Below are 25,783 nucleotides of genomic sequence, written 5' to 3'. Positions count from 1 at the left end.
ATTGCATTACCGCGTTTCCTCAGAAGGTGGCACTAGATGCCATGTTGTGGGTTGCCCCACAGTTAAGTCCAGCTCTGTTTCCTTGATGCTTCTGCCTCTTAAGACTAATATTCAACAGTAGGTGGGTGTCCACAGTTAACCTTAGGGCCTCTCTGCTGTTCAGTATTGGTAGTTACCAAGGTAGAAGAAAGCTTCACCTTTTTTCATTTAGGTGAGGATGGCTTTAATACAGTCAACTATAAAAAGGTAAAATTGGCCGGGTGTGGTGGCTCAACGCCTGTAATCCCAGCACTTAGGGAGGCCGAGGCAGACGGATCACTTGAGGTCAGGAGTTCGAGACCAGCCTGGCCAACATGGTGAAACCCCGTCTCTACTAAAAATACAAAAATTAGCTGGGCGTGGTGGCGTGTGCCTGTAATCCCAGCTACTCGGGAGGCTGAGGCACAAGAATTGCTTGAACCTGGGAGGCGGAGGTTGCAGTGAGCGGAGATCACACCACTGCAGTCTAGCCTGGGTGACAGAGCGAGATTCCATCTAATAATAATAATAATAATAAAAAATAAAAGGTGAAATTAAATGGCATAATCACATTCTAGTGAATATTTTAGGGTATTTCAGTTCCTTGAAATGTTTTAGCCAGTCCCTCGGCAAATGTTGATTATGCAATTACTACAGTGTTATAATGCATCTTAATTTAGCTTTTTAAAGACGCAAATTCTCTGAATGCACATTTCTCTGAAACTTCCCATAGTTGTGAAACTGCAAAGAGGAAGAATATTATTAGATGAAAGCTGTTAATATCCTCATCAGTCACTGTAATGAGGTAGTTCAATATACTTGTCTTGGTAAACATCTAATCTGTAGATTTCATTTTTGGAAATTTAGAGTAAACATATAGGATTAATAAAGAGGTACCTTCTGTGGAGGGATGACTGACCATCCAGACAAATCTCACATGGTTTCGTTCTACAGCGATTGGTTTCTGAGCACCTAAGACCCATATTAACAACACTCACAAGAGACTCATGCAGAAAAACCACAGCGCTAACTTATTCTTTACATAATATACTTATGTTTGCTCAATAACACATTCCTTTTCTTGAAACAAATTTACAATTTACATGGAAAATCAGATTATAAACAGATTCTTATCAGGCTTGGAGTCAGCACCAGAGAGTTGGCTGGATGATCTTACAGTGGTGTCATCAGATAAACTGGTAACGTGGGTTGGACTCTCAGAGTGGGCTGGCCCTCTCTCCTTAGAATAGCATTGGCTGTACACTGCCCGCCTTTGCTCCTTTGAGTCCTCCTCTTCTATAGTTTCTTCGTGGACCACACATCCTCATTAATCACACAGTCCCCACTAACCACACCCCACACTGATATGTGTGTCTCAGATATGTTGAATACATTCAGTCATTTGTAGTTGGCCTTGCCTTGAGAGCCATGATTCCTCTTCAAGTGGTTTCTCTTCAAGGACATAACTTGGGAGGTGCACGCAGCTTAAGCTCCTATACTACTGGCTAGGGCAGAGGTTCCCAAACCCTCTCAATTCTCTGCGCCTTAGTATCTCAGTCTTTTTTTCATGGCCCCCCTAGGCCAAAAGCAATAACTAACATGTCAAACAACTTAATATGTATCTATGTCCTAACAACTTAGTAGCTGTTTGAAAAAATAATACATATAAATTAACATATTATTTTTTCTCTCATTTTTATTCTTAAATAACTACAACTATCTTAAACCTTGCAATCAAACTAGATATCACCACCTTTATGTCTTGTTCCACATTGATTTGCATACTGTTTTTGCTTTTTATTCCAGCAAGTACCAAACCCCCAGCTTTATAAAGATGCAACACGATCTACAAGAATATAATGCAATTTGATGTTGAAATTGGGAACTACCGGGGCTGGGCATGGTGGCTCATGCCTGTAATCCCAGCAGTTTGGGAGGCCGAGGCGGGTGGATCACCTAAAGTCAGGAGTTTGAGACCAGCCTGGCCAACGTGATGAAACCCCATCTCTACTAAAAATACAAAAATTAGCTGGGTGTGGTGGTGCACGCCTGTAATCCCAGCTACTCAGGAGGCTGAGGCAGGAGAATCGCTTGAACCTGTGAGTCAGAGGTTTCAGTGAGCCGATATTGCACCACTGCACTCTAGCCTGGGCGACAGTGCGAGACTCTGTCTCAATAAAAGGAAAAAGAAATAGGGAACTACCTCAAGTAGTTCATATGGTAGTAGTAGTGCATATGGTGTCTGACAGATGTCAACTGTCACTGTGTTTCCCTCAAAAATTTAAAATAGTCACAGTGCTCCCATGAGTTTACTGTGGTTCCCTGCTTACCTGCGACACAGTTTGGGGACTGTGGGGCTAGAACTTAGTCAAATGGCTCCATGCAGCTGCAAGGGGACTGGGAAATAGAATCTATTGAATTTGGTGGTCTCTGCTCTGAATTAAATGTGAATTTTCATATTTTTACTTTCACAGGGATATCTTAAATTACTATTTATAAATTCTTGAAGGGAAGCTGATTATTGCTTCCTTGTAATAATAATAATTATAATCATGGTCACCATTTTTTGAGCAGTTTTATATAATAAGCACCCTGCTAAGGTGCTTCTCATTTGTGCTGTCACTTAATCCTCACAATACCTTACCACATAGGTACAAGCATTATTCCTATATAATAAAATGGTAGGCCATATATATCTCTATATATACATATATATATATATATAAATATGAAAGAAACACATTAAGTATCTTGCCAAAAATCATATAGCAACAATGTGGCAAAGCAGATTTGAACCAGGCTGTCTGATTTTAGCATTAACTCTCTTAACCACCACGCAATGTTACTTTTGACATTTACTGACTACAAAAATGAAGAGCAATATTACATATTTGTGTTGGCATTATTTACTATTCTACCTATGCTGAATAATTAAATCAGTATTTCCTTTTACACAGTAACTCTCTTCAAAGGATTCAGAAATTGAATTCTTACAACGCCATGGAGCCAGCATGAATGAGAAGAGAGACTTGTTCAAAATAACTGTGTTAACTTCTCCCAAATTCTAGTCTGAGATAATATAGGTAGGAAAAGAGGTGACTGATATTCTTTCGCCCAACTTCCCTGCAGAGGTGTGACAGGACAACATTTTGCTAACATTTTGACCACCTGTTTTTGTTGCAGGAGGCCGAGGGGAGGATGGTGCCCCCATCATCACGTTCCCAGAGTTTTCGGGGTTCAAACACATCCCAGATGAAGACTTCCTGAATGTCATGACCTACCTGACTAGCATCCCCAGGTGAGCCGAGCACAGTGTCCTGCCGCCTTAGGCACTGGCTTTATTCCACACTTCCCATGTGGCAGGGCTGGGTTGAGACATATACTTCCATGAGCATGGTTTACCCTGGTATGCATAATAACCCAGCTGGCTTCTGTCACCCATCAGTCACGAGCAAGGAATGTGGAAAGGGACTGGAAAACAATGACAAACAAGCCTCAGTTTTGACTCTCTTGTGCACACAGGAGGGACAGAGTAAACATGGTCGGGTGGATGGAAAACTGAGCAGCTGTGTTGCCTTTGTTCCTTAGGCTATTGCTTTATTTTCGTTTTTTGTTTTTGAGATGGAGTCTTGCTCTGTTGCCCAGGCTGGAGTGCGGTGGCACGATCTTGGCTCACTGCAACCTCCGCCTCCTGGGTTCAAGCAATTTCCAGCTAATTTTTGTATTTTTTTTTTTCAGCAGAGAGGGGTTTCACTATGTTGGCCAGGCTGGTCTCGAACTCGTAACCTCAAGTAATCTGCCTGCCTCGGCCTCCCAAAGTGCTAGGATTACAGGCTTGAGCCACCGTGCCCGGCCTAGGCTGTTGCTTTAGCCAAAGGTTATTCTGGCTTCCTGGGTCGCGTAGTCTAGGACACGTGACCCTTGTTTAAGGAACTCCAACTGTGTCAGGAGTTATTTATCTCTCCTAAATAAGAAAATTAGGGGCAGATTGTTGTCATTGTCATTGTCAGATGGAGAAACTAAGGCACAGAGCAAGGAAACTACAAGGCCAGGGAAAAAAACTGTGCTTGTAGCTGAGCCCATGATAGAGATGCTTTCTGGCATCTTCTTCCACCCTCTCCAGCCTGGGCCTCAACTCTTTATGCCGCTTAAATCGGTATGCGCCCAGGTCTTCGAAGGGATGGAGTGTGGGCAGAGTCCACATTGGTCACCACCATTTCACAGACAGGGGCAGAGCGGGGTCTAAACCCCCTCCTTAGGCAGTGCTGTGTCCACCTCCAGCAGAGAAGACTTGGTTGGGAAAGGCCTTCCCTCCATGGGTTTGCATTGCTTATGAGCCCCCACCCCTCCCTTGACTATAGTGTGGTTTAGAATGTACACAGTGGCCAGGTGTGTGGTATTTTGCCTGCTTTCCATCTGCCTTCTATGATTTAGAGGTAAACAGCAGCTTTGTGACTGAGAGGCTGCCTGGAGTCTGATACCACTTGTGGCGATTAGGAAGTTGATTGCTTTAACCAAACCCACTTGAAAAATATGTTTTTTCTTTTACACCTTTTTCTTTAGTTTTTTCTTTTGCCCATCTTATTTCTTCAGAGAAGGTTAGGGATTTATTTTGAATGCATTTCTTCAAAGTTAGTACTTAAATATATTTCATCAATTTCCTCCTTTCCTCCTCCCTGCCACTGCCATATGCCACGCGTTAATGCAGATATAAGGATGTGGGGAATCCTTTGTTGCTGTGAGGGAAAGACACCACACCTGTCTCATGGCTTTGCTTAGGTGTTTCTCTGTGGCACACCTCTGCCCCTCTTCTAGGCCTGACTCATACACATTCATCAACCCTCAACTCTGACCTCATCTCTTCGATGAAACCTTCCTTCACCCCAGTTCTGCTTTCACAGAGTCTTTTTTTAAATTTCCACAGAACCCCGAGGTTTACCTTTGCCTATGGAAATTATTTGTCTATGGAAATTATTTCTGCCTCTCCCAGTAGACTGTGAACTTCTTAAGAGTAGGGGCCAATGCTTTGCTTTGCTTCTCTTTCATTTTTAAAAGCTCCAGCCCTAGCACAGTGCTCAACACCTGGTTGGTTCTCAAAAGTAATGTTGGTAGAGTTTTCAGTTTCAATAATGAGTCATTCCAAACAAATGGTATTTGTTGTAGGGTGATGAAGGGGTTAAAATATGCTATTCTGTACTATGCGCCATAAAAAAGAATGAGTTCATGTCCTTTGCAGGGACATGGATGAAGCTGGGAGCCGTCAGCCTCAGCAAACTAACACAGGAACAGAAAACCAAACACCACATGTTCTCACTCTTAAGCAGGAGTTGAACAATGAGAACACGTGGACACAGGGAGGGGAACATCACACACCGGGGCTTGTTGGAGGGTCGGGGACGAGGGGAAGGAGAGCATTAGGACAAATACCTGATGCATGCAGGGCTTAAAACCTGGATGACGGGTTGACAGGTGCAGCAAACCACTGTGGCACATGTATACCTATGTAACAAACCTGCACGTTCTGCACATGTATCCCAGAACTTAAAGTAAAAATTTAAAAATGCCGTTCTGGAATATTGACTATTTAAGTTAAAAGCACTTGAAAAACAGCAGGTACAAGAATATCACTTTGAGCTTTGTGCTGTTTCTTAAGAGGAGAAGACGGAATTCCTATGTGAAAGACACTCTCTAGGGACTAGAAGGAAAGGTAACTTAGAGAATATTGCACAGACCTTGTTAGAAATTCTATTTTTTAAGCTTCCCCACATAATTTAGTCACATTTTCATAGTTTATTATTCTTTGTTCAATCCAATATATGTAACTGACTCTAACTGATTCTTTGGGTCTTCATTTCTTTATGAGGGCTCTTGTGCCATGTAAAACGTTTATGAATAAATGTCTATGCTTTTCTCATGTTAATCTATGTTTTGTCGATTTAACTCTTGGACCCAGCCAGGACCCTAAGACAAAAGAGGTGAAGTTTTTCCATTCCTACAGTGAGAAGGGGGACCCTGACAGAGGGAGGGGAACCCCAGCTCTTCATTCCCGCCTTTATCAACCTGGGTTTTAAGAAGTTGAACTTGAACTCTGTCTTTGGCCCAGTGGCATTTCAGGACAATATCCCATCAGTTTAGCAACTTCTGTGGGAGCGGCAAGGAAGAGGGTGAATAGGGATGTAGACAATAGGAGGAGTGTCCCCTGTCCCCATTCTCCTTATATTTGTTTTAAATTCAATGTCTAGTTTTACTTAATCCCCAGGGATACAGTCAAATGCTAAGTTAAATGGAGGATTTTCCTTTTGCATTTGCAGCCTTTTCCAAATCATGCTGAAGATAGCTCAGCCCCCCGGACTGTGTGGCAAGAAGCAGGCAGGGTTATCACCCCTATCTCACAGATGGAGATGAGGAGATCAAACAGGGGCTTCTGTTTTGGATTTCTTTGTTCTACTGTAGGCTCCTGGTACAATTTCTTGTGACCTAGGGAATATTTTCTTTTCCTAGAATGCTGTTTGTCTTTCGGGAAAGAGTGGCTGTCTGGCCAGTTCTTCCCCTCGCCTTTCTTCTTCCGCTTTTGCTCACACTACTTGCTGCCCCTCCCCTGTTCCTTTCCACAAAAAGTGGAGACAAAGGGTGAGAAGGCCTGAAAGGGGAACTTGACTTGGACCTATGTCTAATTTCCATGTCAGATTTCAAAGAATGAAACCACCCTTGTTCGTTTTATGACTCCTATTTATCACAATTTGCATCTTTTTGTACGTTACATAGTTATCCAGTACCAGAGTCCTTCCCAATTGCAAAATGTTTTATAGACAGGTGGCAGAGGGCTCGTGGATGGATAAAAAAGAATTGATACACTAGAATAGGAAAATGGCAGGATACTTGGGGTTGGGAAATGCTATCTTTGTGCCTGAAATTAATTAGGATCTCGCATTGTGAGTGGGTTGGGCAGGTACAGAAAGGCTTCCCACAGTAATTCATTCTTCAGCAGACCTCTATGAGAGCCCACAGCATGTAGGGTGCGGTGTACGATGCTGTAAAGGACTGAAAAACCTCAAGACGATGTCTCAGACCGCAGGAAACTCATTACATGACTCTGTTATCAATATCTTTTGTGAAATATGTAAACAAAGTGCTATAGGAGCTCGGAAAACAGAAAGTCACTTCGACAGGAAAAAAAGGGAAAACTTCAGGAAAAAAGGGGGTTTCAATCCAGACCTGTAAGAGAGGGTTCTTGGATCTTATGTGGGAAAGAAGTCAAGGTGAGTCACAAAATGCAGTGAAAGAAGCAAGCTTATTAGAAACTACTGTTACAGAGTAGGGTGCCCTCAGAAAGCAAAAGGAGGAACGCATTGACTTTAAGTTTTTCTTATATAGGGGTCTTGTCTATATAAAGATTAAACTAAGCTGTGCCTATGTGCGGACGGGCAGACAGTGTGACAAAACTTATTATTCTATTGATTTAAAGAAAACTATCCTTGACATTTTAGTGTGTGAGAACATCAAAGCATAACTATAATTTTTTGAAAACATATATTGTTATGGTATTGGGACATCTGGACTTTCTGTTGTTGTAGTATCCTTAGGCTGTTTCCTCAACCATAAACATCTTATGACCGTGGGTCCTGGTTGGCAAGGAATGTGCCTCGTTACTCTCAAGATGGAGCTGAACTTAAAATTGTGTCACTTTCACTCTCCTAGGCTCCTGCCTCCCTAACAAAATGTCCTTGAGGGGATGGTACAGTTGCTACAGATAGATACAGAAGGGAGCATTCCAGAGAGAGAAAAGGATAGTGTTGAAGAGCTTTGAACACAGCTCAAACCTGGATTGAAATCCAGATCCTATTGCTCACTAGCTAGGTGGTCTGGGGCAAATGACATGGCTTCTATTTTTTCTTTCTTTCTTTTTTTTTTTTTGAGACGGAGTTTCGCGCTTGTCGCCCAGACTGGAGTGCAGCAGGGCAATCTCAGCTCACTGCAACCTCCGCCTCCCGGGTTGACGTGATTCTCCTACCTCAACCTCCCGAGTAGCTGGGATTACAGACACGCACCACCACGCCCAGCTAATTTTTGTATTTTTAGGAGAGACGGAGTTTCACCACGTTGGCCAGGATGGTCTCAATCTCTTGACCTTGTGATCCACCCGCCTCAGCCTCCTGAAGTGCTGGGATTTTAGGCGTAAGCCACTGCGCCCGGCCGACCTGGCTTCTATTTCTATCTAACACAGGGTCTGAAGTTTTCAACAGAGCATATTTGGGGAATTACAGAGCATCCCAGTTCATCAGAACAGAGTGAGGCTGCTTTTCAGATGGTATTGAGAAACGAGGGCTGGAAAAAGTTGGAAACAGATTGGGCAAGGCCTTTACCCCCAAGTTAAGGAGTTGAGGCACAGTGAGCAGGAAGAGGCCATTTTCCTGCAAGAGGGTTTGAGGAGCAGAGTGAGGAGCAGATTGATCTGGTGGTGGTGTGCAGGATGGATTGGAGAGAGCAGGAAAAGGAGGCAGGGAGACCAATTAGGGGATTCTACACTGAGACAGGTGCAAAATGAAGAGGGATGATGGCATGAGAACTGGATAGGAAGGGATGGACAAGAAGACAGGCACTGGGGACTGGTGGAGGTCGGGAAGGAGGAAGAGGGAGAAGCTACGGAAGATGCTTGGTTTTAGGAGCCTTACAATTGTCTCATATTACTCTAAGTCTGGTGTGTGGGGTATTCTGTGTGGAATTCAGGCCTCATTTTGGTTTTGATGGTCTCATCGTGATTTATTTTAAAACTTTTTCTTATCAAAGCCATGCTAAGACAATGGTTCTCAACCTCAACTGCATTTTAGGATTGCCTAGGGAGATTTTAATTCCCAATGTCCAGACTATAATTCAGATGAATTACATCAGGATTTCTGGGGGTGAAACCTGGATTTTCAGTGGTGTCTAAATCTCACCGGTGATCCCCATGTGCAGCCAGGGATGAGAGTGTCTGTGCTAGGAGCGGATAGGGAGAAGCTATGGTGAGACAGAACAGACATTTGAGGGGTGCGAAGAAGAAAACCTGGAATCCGACTTAGCTTTTGGATAAAGTGAGGTGGCAGTGAATGTGCAGAAATTGAAAGTTGGAGGGAGGGCTGTTCCCACGTCCTTTGCTTTTGCTATCACAGTTCTGTATTTCTTTCCTTAAAATCAATATATAAAAAGATTCAATTTCTTGAGCTTCCTTGACCCTGGAATTTCTTTGTGAATTATGTATAGTACTGTACATAAGAACTATTGAATTACAAACCTTCCCACATGAATCTTATGGTATTAAAATAAATAAATATTCAAAAATACACAGAAATCATTACCACATCACTATTCTGTTTCCAAAAACAGCTGAGGGCCAGTTTTAGCCCATCAGGTGCTGTCTGCTATATAAATTGTACTACTAGTGGTTTTCACAGTCCAGCTTATAACAATAGCACAATAAATCCTAGTGGTCACTTTCTCAGAATGCAAGATATTGTCATTTAAAACATGTCACCTGTGGCTACAGAGTAGAGCCAGATGGTCTGAAAAGACATTAGTAAAATATTCTGAGCCACAGAGATGGAGCTGAACTTGGGTCACCCTCAGTCTCCTAGGCTCCTGCCTCCCTAACAAAATGTCCTTGAAGAATGGGACAGTTTAACTGTGTTTCAATCATAGTTGTTGGTCCTACAAATCAACATTTGTATAACTAAGCATGGATATTTATCACTGTGTTTCTCTACTTAGTTTCCTTATTTTAACTTCCAGTTCTGGGTTCATTATTAGAAATGGATTGGAGAAAGTACTTTTATTAGATGGTACAAGAGCAGTATTTCATATCAATGTTTAATTTTGTTATTGTTTCTATTTCTTCCTTCCTTCCTTCCTTTCTTTCTTTCTTTCTTTCTTTCTTCCTTTCTTTTTTGAGACCGAGTCTCATTCTGTTGCCCAGGCTGGAGTGCAGTGGCGCAATCGTGGCTCACTGCAAACTCCGCCTCCCAGGTTCAAGTGATTCTCCTGCCTCAGCCTCCTGAGTAGCTGAGACTACAGGCACGTGACACCATGCCCGGTTAATTTTTGTATTTTTAGTAGAGACGGGGTTTCACCATGTTGGCCAGGCTGGGATTGTTTCTATTTCTAAAGGACTTTTCTATACGGAATCTGTTGAGGGACCTATTTAAGTTAGAGTAATTTTTCTACATTCATTTTCCTCACATACAGTGTGATGAATAGTCTTTGGTGTTTGTTGTGTCCTCTTTTTATGATAAGTGGCCTAAAATGCGGTCTGATATTAGTGCTCTAGGAAGGAATAGGAGAAGAATAGTGTTATTATTTGGCCTGTGAATTGTGATGAGACTTACTCCTTTGTATTGAAAGACTCAGTGGGATTATAACAACTACTCAGCTTTAGAAACCAGCCTCGTCAGAGAAGTGAGTGCAATCTGGGCCTCTTACTATTATGAAGTGTGAAGGGAGAATAAATCTCAGGATCCCCAAATCATTAAGCCAAAGGGAAGTGAAGCTGGGAAGTGCATCAGACAAACCTGCCTCCCATTTTATTCCTAAAGAAGATAGCTACAAAGATAAAAAAAAAAAACAAAACTATATACCTCCCTAAAGATTAAAAAAACTATATACCTCCCTCACAATTTGCCCACAAGGAATTCCTCATGGAAAAAAGACGGACAGTACTCAGAGTTATCCCTCTGCCCCTGTGAAACAAACGCCTATCTGATTGCTTCCTCCGCCCTCCTGTTTCACTAAGCCAAACTGAGGCATAAGTGACTATTCCTCTACCCTCTTCTCATATGTAAATTGTGTATTGTGTAAAAGGCTAATCAGAGGCCAGGTGCGGTGGCTTACACCTGTAATCTCAGCACTTTGGGAGGCTGAGGCGGGTGAATCACTTGAGGTCAGGAGTTCAAGAACAGCCTGGCCAACATGGTGAAACCCCATCTCTACTTAAAAAAAAAAAAAATAGAAAAATTATCCGGGCATGGTGGCATGAGCCTGTAATCCCAGCTACTTGGGAGGCTGAGACAGGGGAATTGCTTGGACCCAGGAGGCGGAGGTTGCAGTGAGCTGAGATCACCCCACTGCACTACAGCCTGGGTGACACAGTGAGACTCTGTCTCAAAAAAAAAAAAAAAAAAAAAGGCTTATCAGAGACTCAAAAGACTGCAACCTTTTGTCTCTTATCTACCTATGAACTGGAAACCCCCCTCACCCGTGGAGTTGTCCTGCCTTTCCTGAATGACTAATGGACATCTTACGTGTATAGATTGATGTCTCACATCTCCTTAAAATGTATAAGAGCAAGCTGTGCCTCCAGCACCTTGGGCACTTGTTGTCAAGACCTCCTGAGGCTGTGTCACAGATGCGACCTTACCCATGGCAAAATAAACTTTCTAAACTGATTGAGACCTGTCTCAAATACTTTTGGGTTCACAGAAGGCAATGGAAAATACTGTTTTTCAAGTGTCTAAATAACATTAACGAGCAAAAGTGCTGCTTTGATGGAGTAGCTGGGGTGAGGTGTGGTTTTCGCTGGACTGGCTGTGGAACTGTGACTCAAAGGGTCAGGGAGATGAATTCATTCATCTGACTCGTCAGGATGTACATCCAGAGTGTACAGTCACGAGTACAGAGTGTACTTGTCAATCCAGAGTGTACAGTCATGTGGGCAGCTGTGTTGCCCAAGGAGGGTAGATTTGCTTCAGAGCCCTCAGGGAGGATACCAGAGAGGCTAGATTTTGGGCACCCAACTGAGGCCTGAAATCAGAAGGCACTCCTTGGGTTTATTAAGAGTAAATGGTGGCACTGACAAGTAAGTCTTACATGTCACGGGAATTTAAGTAAATTGTAGTAAAGGGCAGGAAACAAAGTTAATATGCCAGGTTCTTGTCCTTCTCTATTTAAAAACTAGGGATCTGATGTTACTTCTTCCCAGTGGAATGACCTCATGTGTGTATAATGGCTTTTCTTTGTTCATTTGCCTGGGTGATTGTTTTAGAATACCTCCTCACTGTTCTGCCTTTGTGTCATCTATTCTGTTCTGTTCAGATAGAAACCCACGTTCCATCTTTCGACATTTCAATTTAGATTGCTTCAGAAATTCAAAACACGACTTTTGCTTGAATTTATGAGTGCTAATGATTGTAAACATCTGGAATTTGGTCTTAGTGGAATTCTTGATGCAGGATTTTTCTTCTTGGTCACTTGGCAAGCCAGAGACCCTGGGCCTTGCCCGATGCCCCACCTGGGCCTTGCTTGGCCACACTACTGAGCCCCAGCTCACCTGTGTTATAGCTTGCATCCGCATCTGCTGGTTCCACACGACAGTGTAGAAGAACAATTAGGAAAGGGTAGGTATATGTAAAATACATGAGGGGTGGGGATCCATCACAGGAAAGCTCGACAAATGGGAAGACAAGTTCTCAATCCGGTCTGAGGATTTAACCTGTAGCTTGGCTTTCAGGCTTTAAACTATCTTCGGCTTGGAGAGGGGGTTTCACCAGGGACCTGCCCATATCTGCCTGGGCATTTGGCTGCCTCCTGCCACTCTCATGATCAATTATATAGATGATAGCCACATACCATAACAAGCAGCCTCCTCTCCTATTTATTATGTGATATGGGTTGTTACAGTGAAGAATTGAGATGAAGTTGGAGAAGTTAGTGGGTGAGCGATTAGCTATAAAATTTGTGAATGTTGCCTTTTTAAAATCAAACTTTGGGTGTAGAGTAGACAACTGTTTGCCACGCCCTTCAACATTCATTATGCAATCAAGAAAGTTTTCCAAGACTATGAGCCAGAGAGGGCTTGACTTTTTACTATTTATTTACTATTGTCAACTAAAGAATGAGGAGGTTCATAAATTTGGAAAGGAGAGCTTTATTTCTCATAAAGAGTTCCAACCTGCAGGGTGACCATTCTGACAGGCTGGGAAGCATAGCCTCCTGCCAGAAGCTGGAAATGGACTCTTCAAGAGAGGGTCTAGAGGGAACAGGAATTTATGTTGAGCAGGGTGGCCAAATATACTTCAGTAAGCTATAGGAAGAGTCTGAATATTTATACAAGGAGAAACGTGCACACACACAATTGAGCTTCTTGCCCCTTCATGGGTCCCATGTACAAAAAAATGGCAGCATTAGCATGATCTGAGGGTGGAATATTTGGCCCTCTGATATCAAAAAGGGAAGCAGAAGACATGAAAACCCTTACTGCACATTCTCCATAGACTGGCCAGAACCACTCTGTGATCAGTGGCCTCTTATCAGGCAAAAAAGGGGAAGCAGTGTTCGGTGGTTGGTTAATATCAGTGGTAGAGTCTTTTGAAAGGGCTGGTTTCTGTGAAAGCCTTAGGGAAGAAAGCCTAATTGTGGTTAGCAAGGGAGGGGGATAACGAGGCGTGTAAGACTGCTCATTCCATCGTGGCCTAGAACTCGGTTTTCAAGGTTATTCTGAGGTTCCCTTGGCTAAGAGATGGTCCATTCGGTCAGTTGGGGGACTTAGAAATTTATTTTCAGCTTACACTATTTATTAAGTGACTTTTTACTATTATTTACTATTCTATTGTGTCAAGAATATGGGGAAGGATTCTGGTACCACTGCCAGAATTAGTCCACACACTTATTAAAGGATTCTAAGCATTTGCACAAATACCTTTCTGATTGAATAATCTTTATGAATTTCATGGGTTCATAAAGATTATCATCCTCACGGAGATGATAAACATGGCATCAAATTTAGGTCAGAGGTCGGCCAACTTTTTCTGTAAAGAACCAGAGAGGAAAAATATTTTAGGCTTTTGTTTTGTTTTGTTTGTTTGCTCTGTCACCCAGGCTGGAGTGCAGTGGCACAATCTCGGCTCACTGCAACCTCTGCCTCTTGGGTTCAAGCAGTTCTCCTGCCTCAGCCTCCCGAGTAGCTGGGATTACAGCCACCTGCCACCACGCCTGGCTAATTTTTGTATTTTTAGTAGAGACGGAGTTTCACCATGTTGGCCAGGATGGTCTCGAACTCCTGACCTCGAGTGATTTGCCCACCTCGGCCTCCCAAAGTGCTGGGATTACAGGTGTGAACCACCGCACCAGGCCTATTTTAGGCTTTTTGAGCCATAGTGCCTCTACCTCAACTACTGAACTCTACTGTTGTAGCTCAAAAGCAACCATAGACAATACTTAAATTGGCTGTGTTCCAATTAAACTTTATTTACAAAGATGAGAGTGGGGTGGATTTGGCAGATGGATGGCAGTTTGTTGGCCAGTGGTCTAGATTAGGGGTTCTCATACATTAGGACACAACAGAATCACTTGGAGGACTTTTTAAGACACAAATTGCTGGTCCCAACCTAAGATTTCTGATTCAGTAAGTCTAGGGGTAGGGCCAAATAATTTGCATTTCAAACAAGTTCCCAAGAGATGCTGATGCTGCTGGTCTGGGGAACACACTTTTTGAACTGCTGGTCTAGTCCAAGCTCATTTACAGAGGTGGATATTAAGACTATGAAGAAAGGACTTGGGTAAACTCACAAGCTGGTAAAGGAAAAACTTAGGGCTTGATTAGGATTTAGATTTTCTGGCCCCTGGCTCAGTGCTGTTCCACCATGTCATGCAGTTTTCAAATGATATAATGGTGGTTAGCTCCATGATACTAACGTGCATATTTATGTCTGTATTTCTTGATTCATCGACTTCAGACAGTATCTTTTGTTTCTTTACTGTGAAAAATGAGTTTTGCGTATTATGATGCTTTCTCTCACCTCACTCTCTCTCATTCTCTCATTTTTGTTAGTTACATTGTTATTTTTAGATCACATACTGGTGATCTAAATTGAAACAACATACTTAACTTCTTTTTGGTGATCCAGCTACCTTAGATAGTATCTGTTGATTTTCTACAACGTGTTTCCATCTTTCTCTATGCTTGTCCTTCATGTTCTTCTGCCTATTATATAATGTTGCTAAGATTTAGAATGTATTTACATTTATTCTACAAATAGATTCTTTTTGTCTGACTATAGGTTGATTTTAAGTAATAGACATCAGTAGGCCGGGCACAGTGGCTCATGCCTGTAATCCCTGCACTTTGGGAGGCTGAGGTGGGTGGATCACCTGAGGTCAGGAACTCGAGACCAGCCTGGCCAACACGGTGAAATCCCATCTCTACTAAAAATACAAAAAAAAGTAGCCGGGTGTGGTGGCAGGCGCCTGTAATCCCCAGCTACTTGGGAGGCTGAGGCAGGAGAATCGCTTGAACCCAGGAAGCAGAGGTTGCAGTATGCCTAGACGGTGCTCTTGCACTCCAGCCTGGGCAACAAGAAAGAAACTCCATCTCAAAAAAAAAAAAAAAAAAAAAAAAGAAAGAAAAGAAATCATTAAAATGCATTTATATGCATTCTATGATGTACATTATGTATACATAATAGATTGGACCTCTCAAGTGACAGATGTAATCCTATGTCATTAAACCTGTATCACTGAAAGGAGGAAGCTACAAATGGTAAAGTGAAATGGGTTCTCTTTCCTTATACCCCATCAGTTACTCAAAATCATGCCATAATTTAATTCATTTCAGATTCAGACAATGACTTTTTTATGTGCATTTTCACCTGGCATTTCTAATTGCCCTTCTTTTTTCCCTATTTACAGAAGTGGCATATATCTTTATTGCATTATTACTATCTTGCAGATTCTTTATTACAGAGTGTGTAATGCATACACTTACTTCTTGAAGATATTCTTTTTTTTTGTTTTATTAGTATACTTTAAGTTTTAGGGTACATGTGCACATTGTGCGGGTTAGTTACATATGTATACATGTGCCACGCTGGTGCGCTGCACCCACTAACTCGTCGAAGATATTCTTTTGAGGCCCTCTGGTCTGCTCTTATAATTCAGGATTGTTGCTGTCTAGATCTACTGCAAGCTGTCAACCTGGAAGTGTTTTTCATTGAGTCTCTGGGAAAGTCCCCTCTATTTTGGATTTCATTTTCATTGAAACACTTAACAATTATTTTATCTTCCAAAAGCATGTATGGTAAATAATTTTTTTTTTTTGAGACGGAGTCTTGCTCTGTTGCCCAGGCTGGAATGCAGTGGTGCGATCTCGGCTCACTGCAGCCTCTGCCCCACTGGGTTCCGGCGATTCTCCTGCCTCAGCCTCTCGTGTAGCTGGGATTACTGGCACACGCCACCATGCCTAGCTAAGTTTTGTATTTTCAGTAGAGACAGGATTTCGCCATGTTGGCCAGGCTGGTCTTGAACTTCTGATCTCAGGTGATCTGCCTGCCTCAGCCTCCCATGGTGCTGGGATTACAGACATGAGCCACTGTGCCCAGCCGGTAAATAAATCTTAACAGTACCTTGAATATTTGAAAATGGCTGTATTTGTCCTCGTATTTGATCAGTAGTTTGGCTGGGAATGGAATTTTTTTATGTAAAAAACATTGATCCATTGATTTGTAGCATCCAGTGTTACTGATAACAATGCTAATCCTTCTCACAAAGATCTGTCTCATTTCTTTATAGGTAAACTGTTTATTTTGTTGTAGGTTTGAAATTTCAAACCTTTTTCCTTCTTTCTCCCGGGCCTTCAAACCTGCATAAAGTCTTTCTTAGGCTTAGAATTCTTTTCACTATTGTTTCTTTGAGTATTTCTCCCCTCCAACTCTATTTTCTGTTTCTGTTTCTATTTTTCATCTCTTTATCACTTTACTTTTTACTCATATATATATGTACTGAATTGCCTATTCATGTTTTTGCGTTATTCTATTGAGTTTTTTATTTTTATTTTTCTCTCATTTTTTTTAAAGAATTCTTTATGTAATTGGTGTATTAGCCCTTTATCTGTGAGGTATATTGCAAATGTTTTTCTCTCACTTCTTAATTTGTCGTTTGTCTTTGCTTAGGATGTTTTTTGCCGTGAAGAATTTTTGTGTCATCAAATGTATTGATTTTTCTTTTATTGTATCTGAATTTTGAGTCATTGTTAGAAAGCTTTCCTAAATCTAGGTTATAGAGTAATTCATCCAGGCTTTCCTGTAATGTAGTATGCTTTCTATTTTTACTGTCAGCTCTGATGAGATGGTTTGTGGTTGGTATGAAGTATAGATCCAAGTTTATCTTTCTCAAAATGGCTATTCAGTTATCTGAACACCATGAATTTTAAAAGTCCATCTTTGCCTCAGTGACTTGAGAATTAATTGTTGTGTCTGTCTATTCATAAATGAGCAACAAACTTTTAATTATAGAGGATTTACTTTGTTTAATATCTAGTGAAATTAATCACTTCTCCCCATCCCTTAAGCTTTGCCTTCTTTTCTAGTGTTTTCCTAACTGTTCTTTCCTGTTTTCTATTTGTCTAGCTTCATAAAAAAGAAAAGAAAAGCTTGTTGATCTTGTCATTGGGACTGCGTTAAATTTATAAATCAATGTAGGGCAAAGTGAAATTTTTCTGGTGTTAAAATCATCCTATCAAAAAGAAGTGTCTTTCTGTTTGTTCAAGTCTACTTTTGTGTCTTTCAGGAATATTAACAATTTTTTTCTGACATAGTTTTGTACTTTTATTGTTAAGTTTTTGATCTCTTGTTGCTATTGTAAATGGGATCTATCCACCATTATATCCTTTAACTAGTAATTTTACTTTTTGTACTGTCTTTATTAAGTTTAGATATCAATATTACACTTGCTTTATAAGTAGTATTTTAAAGTCTTCTTTCATTTTTTAAAGCTCTGAAACAATTTTGTGGCATTGAGACTATGTGTATGTGGTCATTGATTTTGTAGAATTCGCCTGTGGAACCATCTGGGCCTTGATAACTTTCAGCTAAACTGGTCCTGTTTAAGTTTTACATTTCTGATGAGGTTAATTTAAGTAACCTATATTTTCCTAGGAAATTACTTATTTATATCCAGGTTTTCAAATTTTTTTGCATAGGGGTGTGCAAAGTCGTTTCTTAGGGATTTTTAATTTTTTGCTTTAGTTCCTTTTGCCATTTCTTATTTTGTGTCCTGTGCTTTCCCCTTCCTCTCCTTCTCTTTTTTCTTCTTAAGTTAGCTAGTGGTTAATTTATTTTGTTAATTTTAAAAGTAGGACTTTGATTTACTAATTAGATCTATTGGTTTTTCCATTCTCTACCTTATTCATTTCTGCCTTTATCTTTTTTTTTTAATTTTTGAGATGGAGCCTGGCTCTGTTGCCCAGGCTGGAGTGCAGTGGCGTGATCTTGGCTCACTGCAAGCTCCGCCCCCTGGGTTCACGCCATTCTCCTGCCTCAGCCTCCTGAGTAGCTGTCAGGCACCCACCACCATGCCCAGCTAATTTTTTTTTTTGTATTTTTAGTAGCGACGGGGTTTCACCGTGTTAGCCAGGATGGTCTCGATCTCCTGACCGTGTGATCCGCCCGCCTCGCCCTCCCCAAGTGCTGGGATTACAGACGTAAGCCCCTGCGCCTGGCCTCTGCCTTTATCTTTAATATTGTCTTCCTGATCTTCCTTTTGGTTTGCTTCATTTTCTCTCATTTTTGAGTGGATAATTTATTTCATTCATTTATCTTGATGATATACATGTTTAAGTCTGTGAATTGTCTCCATTCACTGCTTTAAACAAACCCACAAATTCTGATATGTAGTGTTTTCTTTGTCATTATATTTTAGAAATTCTGAAATTTTACTTTACATTTTCCCTTTACCAAAGAGTTATTAATAGTAAATTTTTAAAATTTTCAAGCATTTTCTTTGTGGCCTTACATTGTGATCAATTTCTGTGGATGTTCCATGTGTACTTTAGAAGATGGTGAATCCTCTGTTATTGGCATGTAAAGCTGAAGACATATTCATTATATCTTCCTTATTGATTATGTCGTGTAGGTCTTTTATAACTTTACTGATATGTTGTCTCTTTGCTCTGTCTTGTACTTAAAGTAGTATATTAAAATCTCCTGTTTAAAGTGTATTTCTTTCTACCTGCTTTTGAGACAGGGTCTCAAAAGTGGCGCAATCATGGCTCACTACAGCCTTGACCTTCCCAAGCTCAAGTGATTGTCTTACCTCAGCCTCCTGAGTAGCTGGGTCTACAGACATGCACCATTATGCCTGGCTAATTATTTTTTTGTAGAGTTGGGGTCTCCCTATGTTGCCCACGCTGGTCTCAAACTTAGTAATATGTATTTAAGTTTTTCCATGTCTTCTCATGGCTTAAAGCTCGTTTCTTTTTAGTGCTAAATAATATTCCAGTATCTGGCATGCCACAGTTTGTTTTTCCATTCGTCTGCGTCATGAGTATTTTCAGTTTTGGCAATTATGAATAAAGCTTCTATAAACATCTGTGTGCAGGTTTTTGTGTTTATATACATCTCTGGCTCATTTGGGTAAATACTAAAGAGCAAAATTAATGGATCTTATGGTAAGAGTATGTGTAGTTTTGTTATGGTAAGAGCATGTGTAGTTTTGTGAGAAACTGCCCAACTGTCTTCTAAAGTGGCTGTGCTGTGTTGCATTCCCACCAGCAGTGAATGAGAGTTCCTGTTGCTCTTTGCCAGAATTTGGTGTTGTCAATGTTTAGGATTTTGATTTTTCTAATATATATATGGTAGTATCTCATTGTTTTAATTTGCAATTCCCCAATGACATATGATGTTGAACATCTTTTCATATGTTTATTTGTCATCTGTAAATCTTCTTTAGTAAGGTGCTGTTCAGGTCTTTTGCCCATTTTTAAATTGGGTTGTTCATTTTCTTATTGTTGAGTTTTAACAGTTCTTTGTATATTTTAGATAACATTTCTTTATAAGATATAAAGATATAAAGAAGTGTGTCGTCTTCTTATTCTACTGAAAGTAAACATTTTTTATTCTAATTTTCTTTTTTTCTTCCTTATAGTAGCTTTATGTAGATGACTACTGCTTGCATCTTGCGTTTAATTGACAGGGCTGGTGGTTTGGGGTGGTTTACAAGATTTCTAGTTCAAGATATGTCATCTTCTGTTAGTGTATCTAAACGTAGTTTCTTTGATAGATGGCCTTAAAAACTTTTTTTTCAGAGGTTAAGGGAAGGGATTTGTATCCTCATCTTTTTTTTTTTTAATCCTGTAAGATGCTAGATTTTACCTATTACTTCTTTTTGCCTTTACCAGACAGCCACCGTCTTGCTTTTCTTTTCATTTTCTCTCCCCGAAGCTATGCCTTTCCAAGACTGCCTCTTTGATTCCTTCTCTAGTCAGTGCCCTGATGCTCTGGAACTCTTTTTCAGTACAGATTATCTCTTCTCCAAAGTTCTTGAGACAAGAGGCTGGGTGTGGTGGCTCACGCCTGTAATCTCAGCACTTTGGGAGGCCGAGGCGGGTGGATCACGAGGTCAGGAGTTCCAGATCAGCCTGGCCAAGGTGGTGAAAGTCCATCTCTACTAAAAATACAAAAATTAACCAGGTGTGGTGGTGTGCACCTGTAGTCCCAGCTGCTCAGGAGGCTGAGGCAGGAGAATTGCTTGAACCCAGGAGGTGGAGGTTGCAGTGAGCCGAGATCACACCACTGCACTCTAGCCTGGGTGATGGAGCAATACTCCAACTCAAAAAAAAAAAAGTTCTTGAGACAAGAAGTATTTCAGATGTTTTCAGATTTTGGAATATTTGCGTATGCCTAATGAGATATCTTGGGGATGGGACCCAAGTCTAAGCACAAGATTGCCTTATATTTCACATACATATATCCTGAAGGTAATTTTATACAATATTTTAAATAATTTTGTGCATGAAACAGAGTCTGTATACATTGATCCATCAGAAAGCAAAGATGTCACTCTCTCAGCCACCCATGTGGACAGTCTGTGGTTGTTTGGCATCACTGTTATTCTTGAATCTGAACTTACACGCTACTGATAAACAGCTATTATCTTATACTTATTCACACTTAAGTATTTAATAGTAAATAATAAGACATGCCATTATTAGAGCAAAAACAAATAATGTGTTCAGAGTAACTGTATTTGTCTGTTCTCACACTGCTATAAAGCACTACCTGAGACTGGTTAATTTATGAAGAAAGGAGGTTTAATTGACTCACATTTCCACAGGTTGTACAGGAAGCATGGCTGGGAGGCCTCAGGAAACTTAAAATCACGGTGGAAGGCGAAAGGGAAGCAAGCATGCCTTACCATGGCGGCAGGAGAGAGAGAGAGTGATAGGGGAGGTGCCACACACTTTTAAACCATCAGATCTCATGAGAACTCACTGACTGTCATGAGAACAGCAAGGGGGAAATCTGCCCCCGTGATCTAATCACCTCCTACCAGGCGCCTCTCTCAACATTGGGGATTACAATTCCACATGAGATTTAGGTGGGAACACAGAGCCAAACCATATCAGTAACTAAGCAGTACAGTAGCATTACCAGCATTCCTGTATCTGCTGTTAAACAACAACAACAAGGACAAACAACAGCAGGCTTTCAGTTTCCACCTATGATGCCATGTTTTGATTAAAAGGTTATTATACATTATGTGTTTCCTTCCTTCCTTCCTTCTTTCCTTCCTTCCTTCCTTTCTCTTCCTGTCTCTTTTACTTTCTTTTCTTTTTCTTTTTTCTTTTCTTGTCTTGTCTTGTCTTCTCTTCTGTCTTGTCTTGTCTTTCCTTTCCTTTCCTTTCTTCCTTTTCTTTTCTTTTCTGAGTTTCACTCTTCTTGCCCGGGCTGGAGGTGCTATCTCAGCTCACTGCAACCTCTGCCTCCCGGATTCAAATGATTCTCCTGCCTCAGCCTCATGAGTAGCTGGGATTACAGGCATGCACCACCATACCCGGCTAATTTTCTATTTTGAATAGAGATGAGGTCTCACCATGTTGGCCAGGCTGGTCTAGAACTCCTGACCTCAGGTGATCCACCCACCTCAGCCTCCCAAAGTGCTGGGATTACAGGAGTGACCCACCACGCCTGGCCTAGTACACTGTATGTTATTTTTCTAGGTGAGAAGAAACATCAGAAGTAGTTGAAGGCACAGGAAGAAGTGGATCCTCTAAGGATGAGGAGGCATTCTTTCAAATGGCTTTTTTTTTTTTTTTTTTGAGACAGGTTCTCATTCTGTCACCCAGGCTGGAGTGCAGTGGCATGCATGATCATAGCTAACTGCAGCCTTGAACTCCTGGTCTCAAAGCAATCCTCCTACTTCAGCCTCCCAAGTAGCTAGGACTACAGGCATGCCACCATGCTCAGCTAATTTTTAATTTTTTGTGTGGGGACAGTATCTCGTTCTGTTGCCCAGGCTGATCATGAACTCCTGGGCTCAAGTGACCCTCCTGCCTCAGAGTCCCAGAGTTCTGGGATTACAGGGATGAGCCACCCCCTCCTACCCCCATCTGGGCCTGGATGGCTTTTTAAAATGTTTCCTCCAGAGTCATCTGCCTCATTAACAGTGGGTTTTATCTTAGAAGCTCTCTTTGATTTTATAAACTGGCATAATTTCTTGTTCTGTTGTGAATGCAGCTGCTGTAGTCCTTCAATAAGCCCATTACACATTTTCACCGTGTCTTCTAGGCACCTTTTTCTGCAGCGTTAACAGCATCATCTTTACCATCACTAGTATCACAATCGGCTTGATTCAGAATCATTTTGGCTATTTCATCATTGGTTAATGAATGAACAATTGGAGCCTCATAATCAATGTTAAAAATTTCAATACCCACGTTTTCCAGCTTCGTGATGGACTCTGAAGATACATCTTTTGCACATGTAAGAAGGTTAGACATCATTGTTTCCTCACTTGACATGTGGAATTCTTCAAAGTCCCCACCTTATTCATCATCATCACTGAACAGGCCAGAGGTTGTGTCAGGTCTTGGTGCAAAACTGTCTTTAGTCACTGTGTTCCAAGCGTTGACAACAGTCTATATGGCAACCTTCATGCTAAACTCTGTTTGAAAACCTCCACACCCGTGCCTCAGTTTACTGAGTTTACTGCTGATAGCATGCTGTTCAAGAAAGTGTTTATATATTTATTTTCATCGACCTAAGGGTACCTTGTTCATGGCTGAATTAATGTAGTCACATTTGGGGGAAAATACATGACATAAACATTATTTTTCTGAAATCAGATGAGTTCAGGTGTGTTCAAGGTGATATGGCCATAGACAGTAAATGTTATTTTTGATGAGAATTTCAGCTGGAGGGTGAGCAGAACAGTTGTTAAAGAATAAGAAAATATTTCAGTCATCATTCAGTCCAGTTTCCCTGCAGAGTGCATGAGCCACTGGTATAAAATCTTTGTGAAATGAATCAGAAAGGTTGTCCCTGGTGATCCATGACCTTTTGTTAGTATAGTAATGGACGGGTAAGAAATTCACTCTGTGAAAGCAGTGAGCACACAAGCTTTTGCCTTCTGAGTGCCTATTGTGTTAGCACATCCCAGCACAGTTATTCTTTGACATCCTTAATTCCTGTAAGGGCTGTCTCATCAGTGCAGTCAATGTCTTTCTGGGGGAATAGTGCAAAACAGTGATGTTTCATCAGCATCCCAGGCTTATTCTGGCATCAAATTTTCATCAGCAGTGACCTTGGCAAACTTGTCAATGAATTTCTGCACTGCTTCAGTAAAGATTTAGAATTTAAGAAAAACAGAAAAAAAAAAAAACCCAATGAACTTTTCCACTGCTTCATGATCAGCAGATGCTTTATCTTTTAACATTTAATGTTGTCTTTTCTTATATTTCTGGGCCAGGCATCGTAGTAATCATACCCTGTAATCCCAGCACTTCAGGAGGCCAAGGCAGAAGGATTACTTGAGGGGTTCAAGACCTGCCTGGGCAACACGGCAAGACCCTGTCTCTACAAAAATAAAAAAAAAAAAATTAACTGGAGGTGGTGGAACATGCCTGTAGTCCCAGCTACTCGAGAGGCTGAGGTGGGAGAACTGCTTGAGCCCTGGAGTTCGAGGTTGCAGTGAGCTGTGATCAAGCCACTATACTCCAGCCTGAGAGATAGAATGAGATCCTGTTTCTTAACAACAAAAAATTTTCCGTAACCAACCTGTTGAATATTCACACTTCCCTTCAATTTTCAGTTCATTGTGATAGATTTTTGCTTGTTTCATGAGCAGCATACTATTAAGTTTCACAAGTTCACTGCAGTGCTGATGGATCTACTCTTTCAATACATGATCAAGAGATTCATTTTTAACTTTATGTAGTGTTTTTGTATTTTTTGTTCATTTCTGTTCATCACTTTTAGCATGGAGCATCAACAGTTTATCATTCTGTATCTTTGGGTCATATATGGTATGCATTCTAACACCACACTCTTCTTTTTCTTTTCTTTTTTTTCTTATTTATTTATTTTTTTTATGACAGAGTTTCGCTCTCATTGCCCAGGCTGGCGTGCAATGGTGGGATCTTGGTTCACTGCAACCTCTGCCCCTCCCAGGTTCAAGTGATTCTCCTGCCTCAGCCTCCCAAGTAGCTGGGATTACAGGTGCCCGCCATCATGCCCAGCTAATTTTTTTGTATTTTTTAGTAGAGAAGGGGTTTCACCATCTTGGCCAGGCTGATCTTGAACTCCTGACCTCAGGTCGTCTGCCCTTCTCGGCTTCCCAAAGTGCTGGGATTACAAGTGTGAGCCACGGCACCCGGCCACTAATACCATACTCTTCTGTAAGATGTTTCTCACTTATGCTGCTGTCCAGTTTGTCTAACAGCTTGAATTTCTGTGCTATAGATAAACATAAGCTTCCTCTTTTTCTTATCACTGTTACTCATAGGGGTGTCTGCCGGCCTTTTTTTTTTTCTGGACATTTTGAAAAATATCTTTACATCATGGAGAAGAGAATAAGTGGAAAACCACAGTGAGTATTACTTGTAGGTCTTGGTCCCATGCAGAGCATTGGGGAACCTGCCTTTGATGCATCTGGCCTGTACACATGCCATTTTATTACCCTTCATGGGCGTGCTTGCATAGGGGAGTCAGGGTGTGCATGGAAAAGATACACTGCAGCTGAACAGGGCCAGAGAGTCTTTTTCCCCTTGAGAACATGGAATAAATGGTGTGTCGTATGCTTGCGTTTTAACTGCAAGTTGTTACATGAAGTCAGGTGTTGGGTTTTTCCACTTTTGGTGTCACATCAGTGCTGAAAAAGTTTCAGATTTGGGAGGATTTTGGATTTTGGATCTTTGGATTAAGGATGATTGACCTGTATCTTTGCACTTAAAGTGGACTCTTTTTGTTTTGTTTTGTTTTTCTTGTGAGTGTTTTTATCTCGATGGCCTCTTCTCTTAGCACTCCTTAGCTCGCTGCAAAAGCTAGTAGCAGGAGCTCAAGAAATAGTTCTGTTGAAAATTAGTATCTTGCTTGTTTTTTTAAAAATGTTTATAAGTAGCTTGAAGTTTGTAGTGTTCTTAATCTTCTAGTTATTCTCAAGGCATGGGATTTGTGTGGCCCTATTTGTTCTTTTGGTTTATCTGCATGGTTCTGAGAGGATATGTGACAATTCAGATTTTGCTCAGCTACCCAGAAGTCCCTCTGTTTTGTTTTTGATAAACTTCAAATCACTGATTTCAGATCACTAATGCTTTCATTACTAGATGACTACTCAGTTATCTCAGATCACTGATTTGTTATCAGCCATGTGCGTTTTTCAAAAACTCTTCTATGCATTTTTAGGTTCTAGCATCATATGTTTAATTTCTGAGAACTATTTCTTATTCTCCCATTGCTCCCTTTTCATAAGAGTGTGTTCTTGTTTTATGGATGGAGTATTCTTTCAACAGTCTGAGATTACTGACTAGAAA

The 25,783-nt window shown here is 41.1% G+C and overlaps 1 protein-coding gene across 2 annotated transcripts in view; it reads left to right on the top strand.

Moving 5' to 3' along the window:
- MCF2L2 (MCF.2 cell line derived transforming sequence-like 2) overlaps nt 1-25,783 on the top strand; it is a 251,590-nt gene that overhangs the window by 48,072 nt on the left and 177,735 nt on the right. For both annotated transcript variants that reach the window (XM_004038073.5, XM_055381960.2), the window contains exon 3: nt 3,202-3,316. In XM_004038073.5, coding sequence (XP_004038121.4) covers nt 3,202-3,316 — 115 coding nt within the window. The remainder of the gene's footprint in view (nt 1-3,201; nt 3,317-25,783) is intronic.

This window comes from Gorilla gorilla, chromosome 2 (genome assembly GCF_029281585.2).
Source record: "Gorilla gorilla gorilla isolate KB3781 chromosome 2, NHGRI_mGorGor1-v2.1_pri, whole genome shotgun sequence".
NCBI lineage: Eukaryota > Metazoa > Chordata > Mammalia > Primates > Hominidae > Gorilla > Gorilla gorilla.
This window is presented reverse-complemented; position numbering and strand designations above follow the sequence as displayed.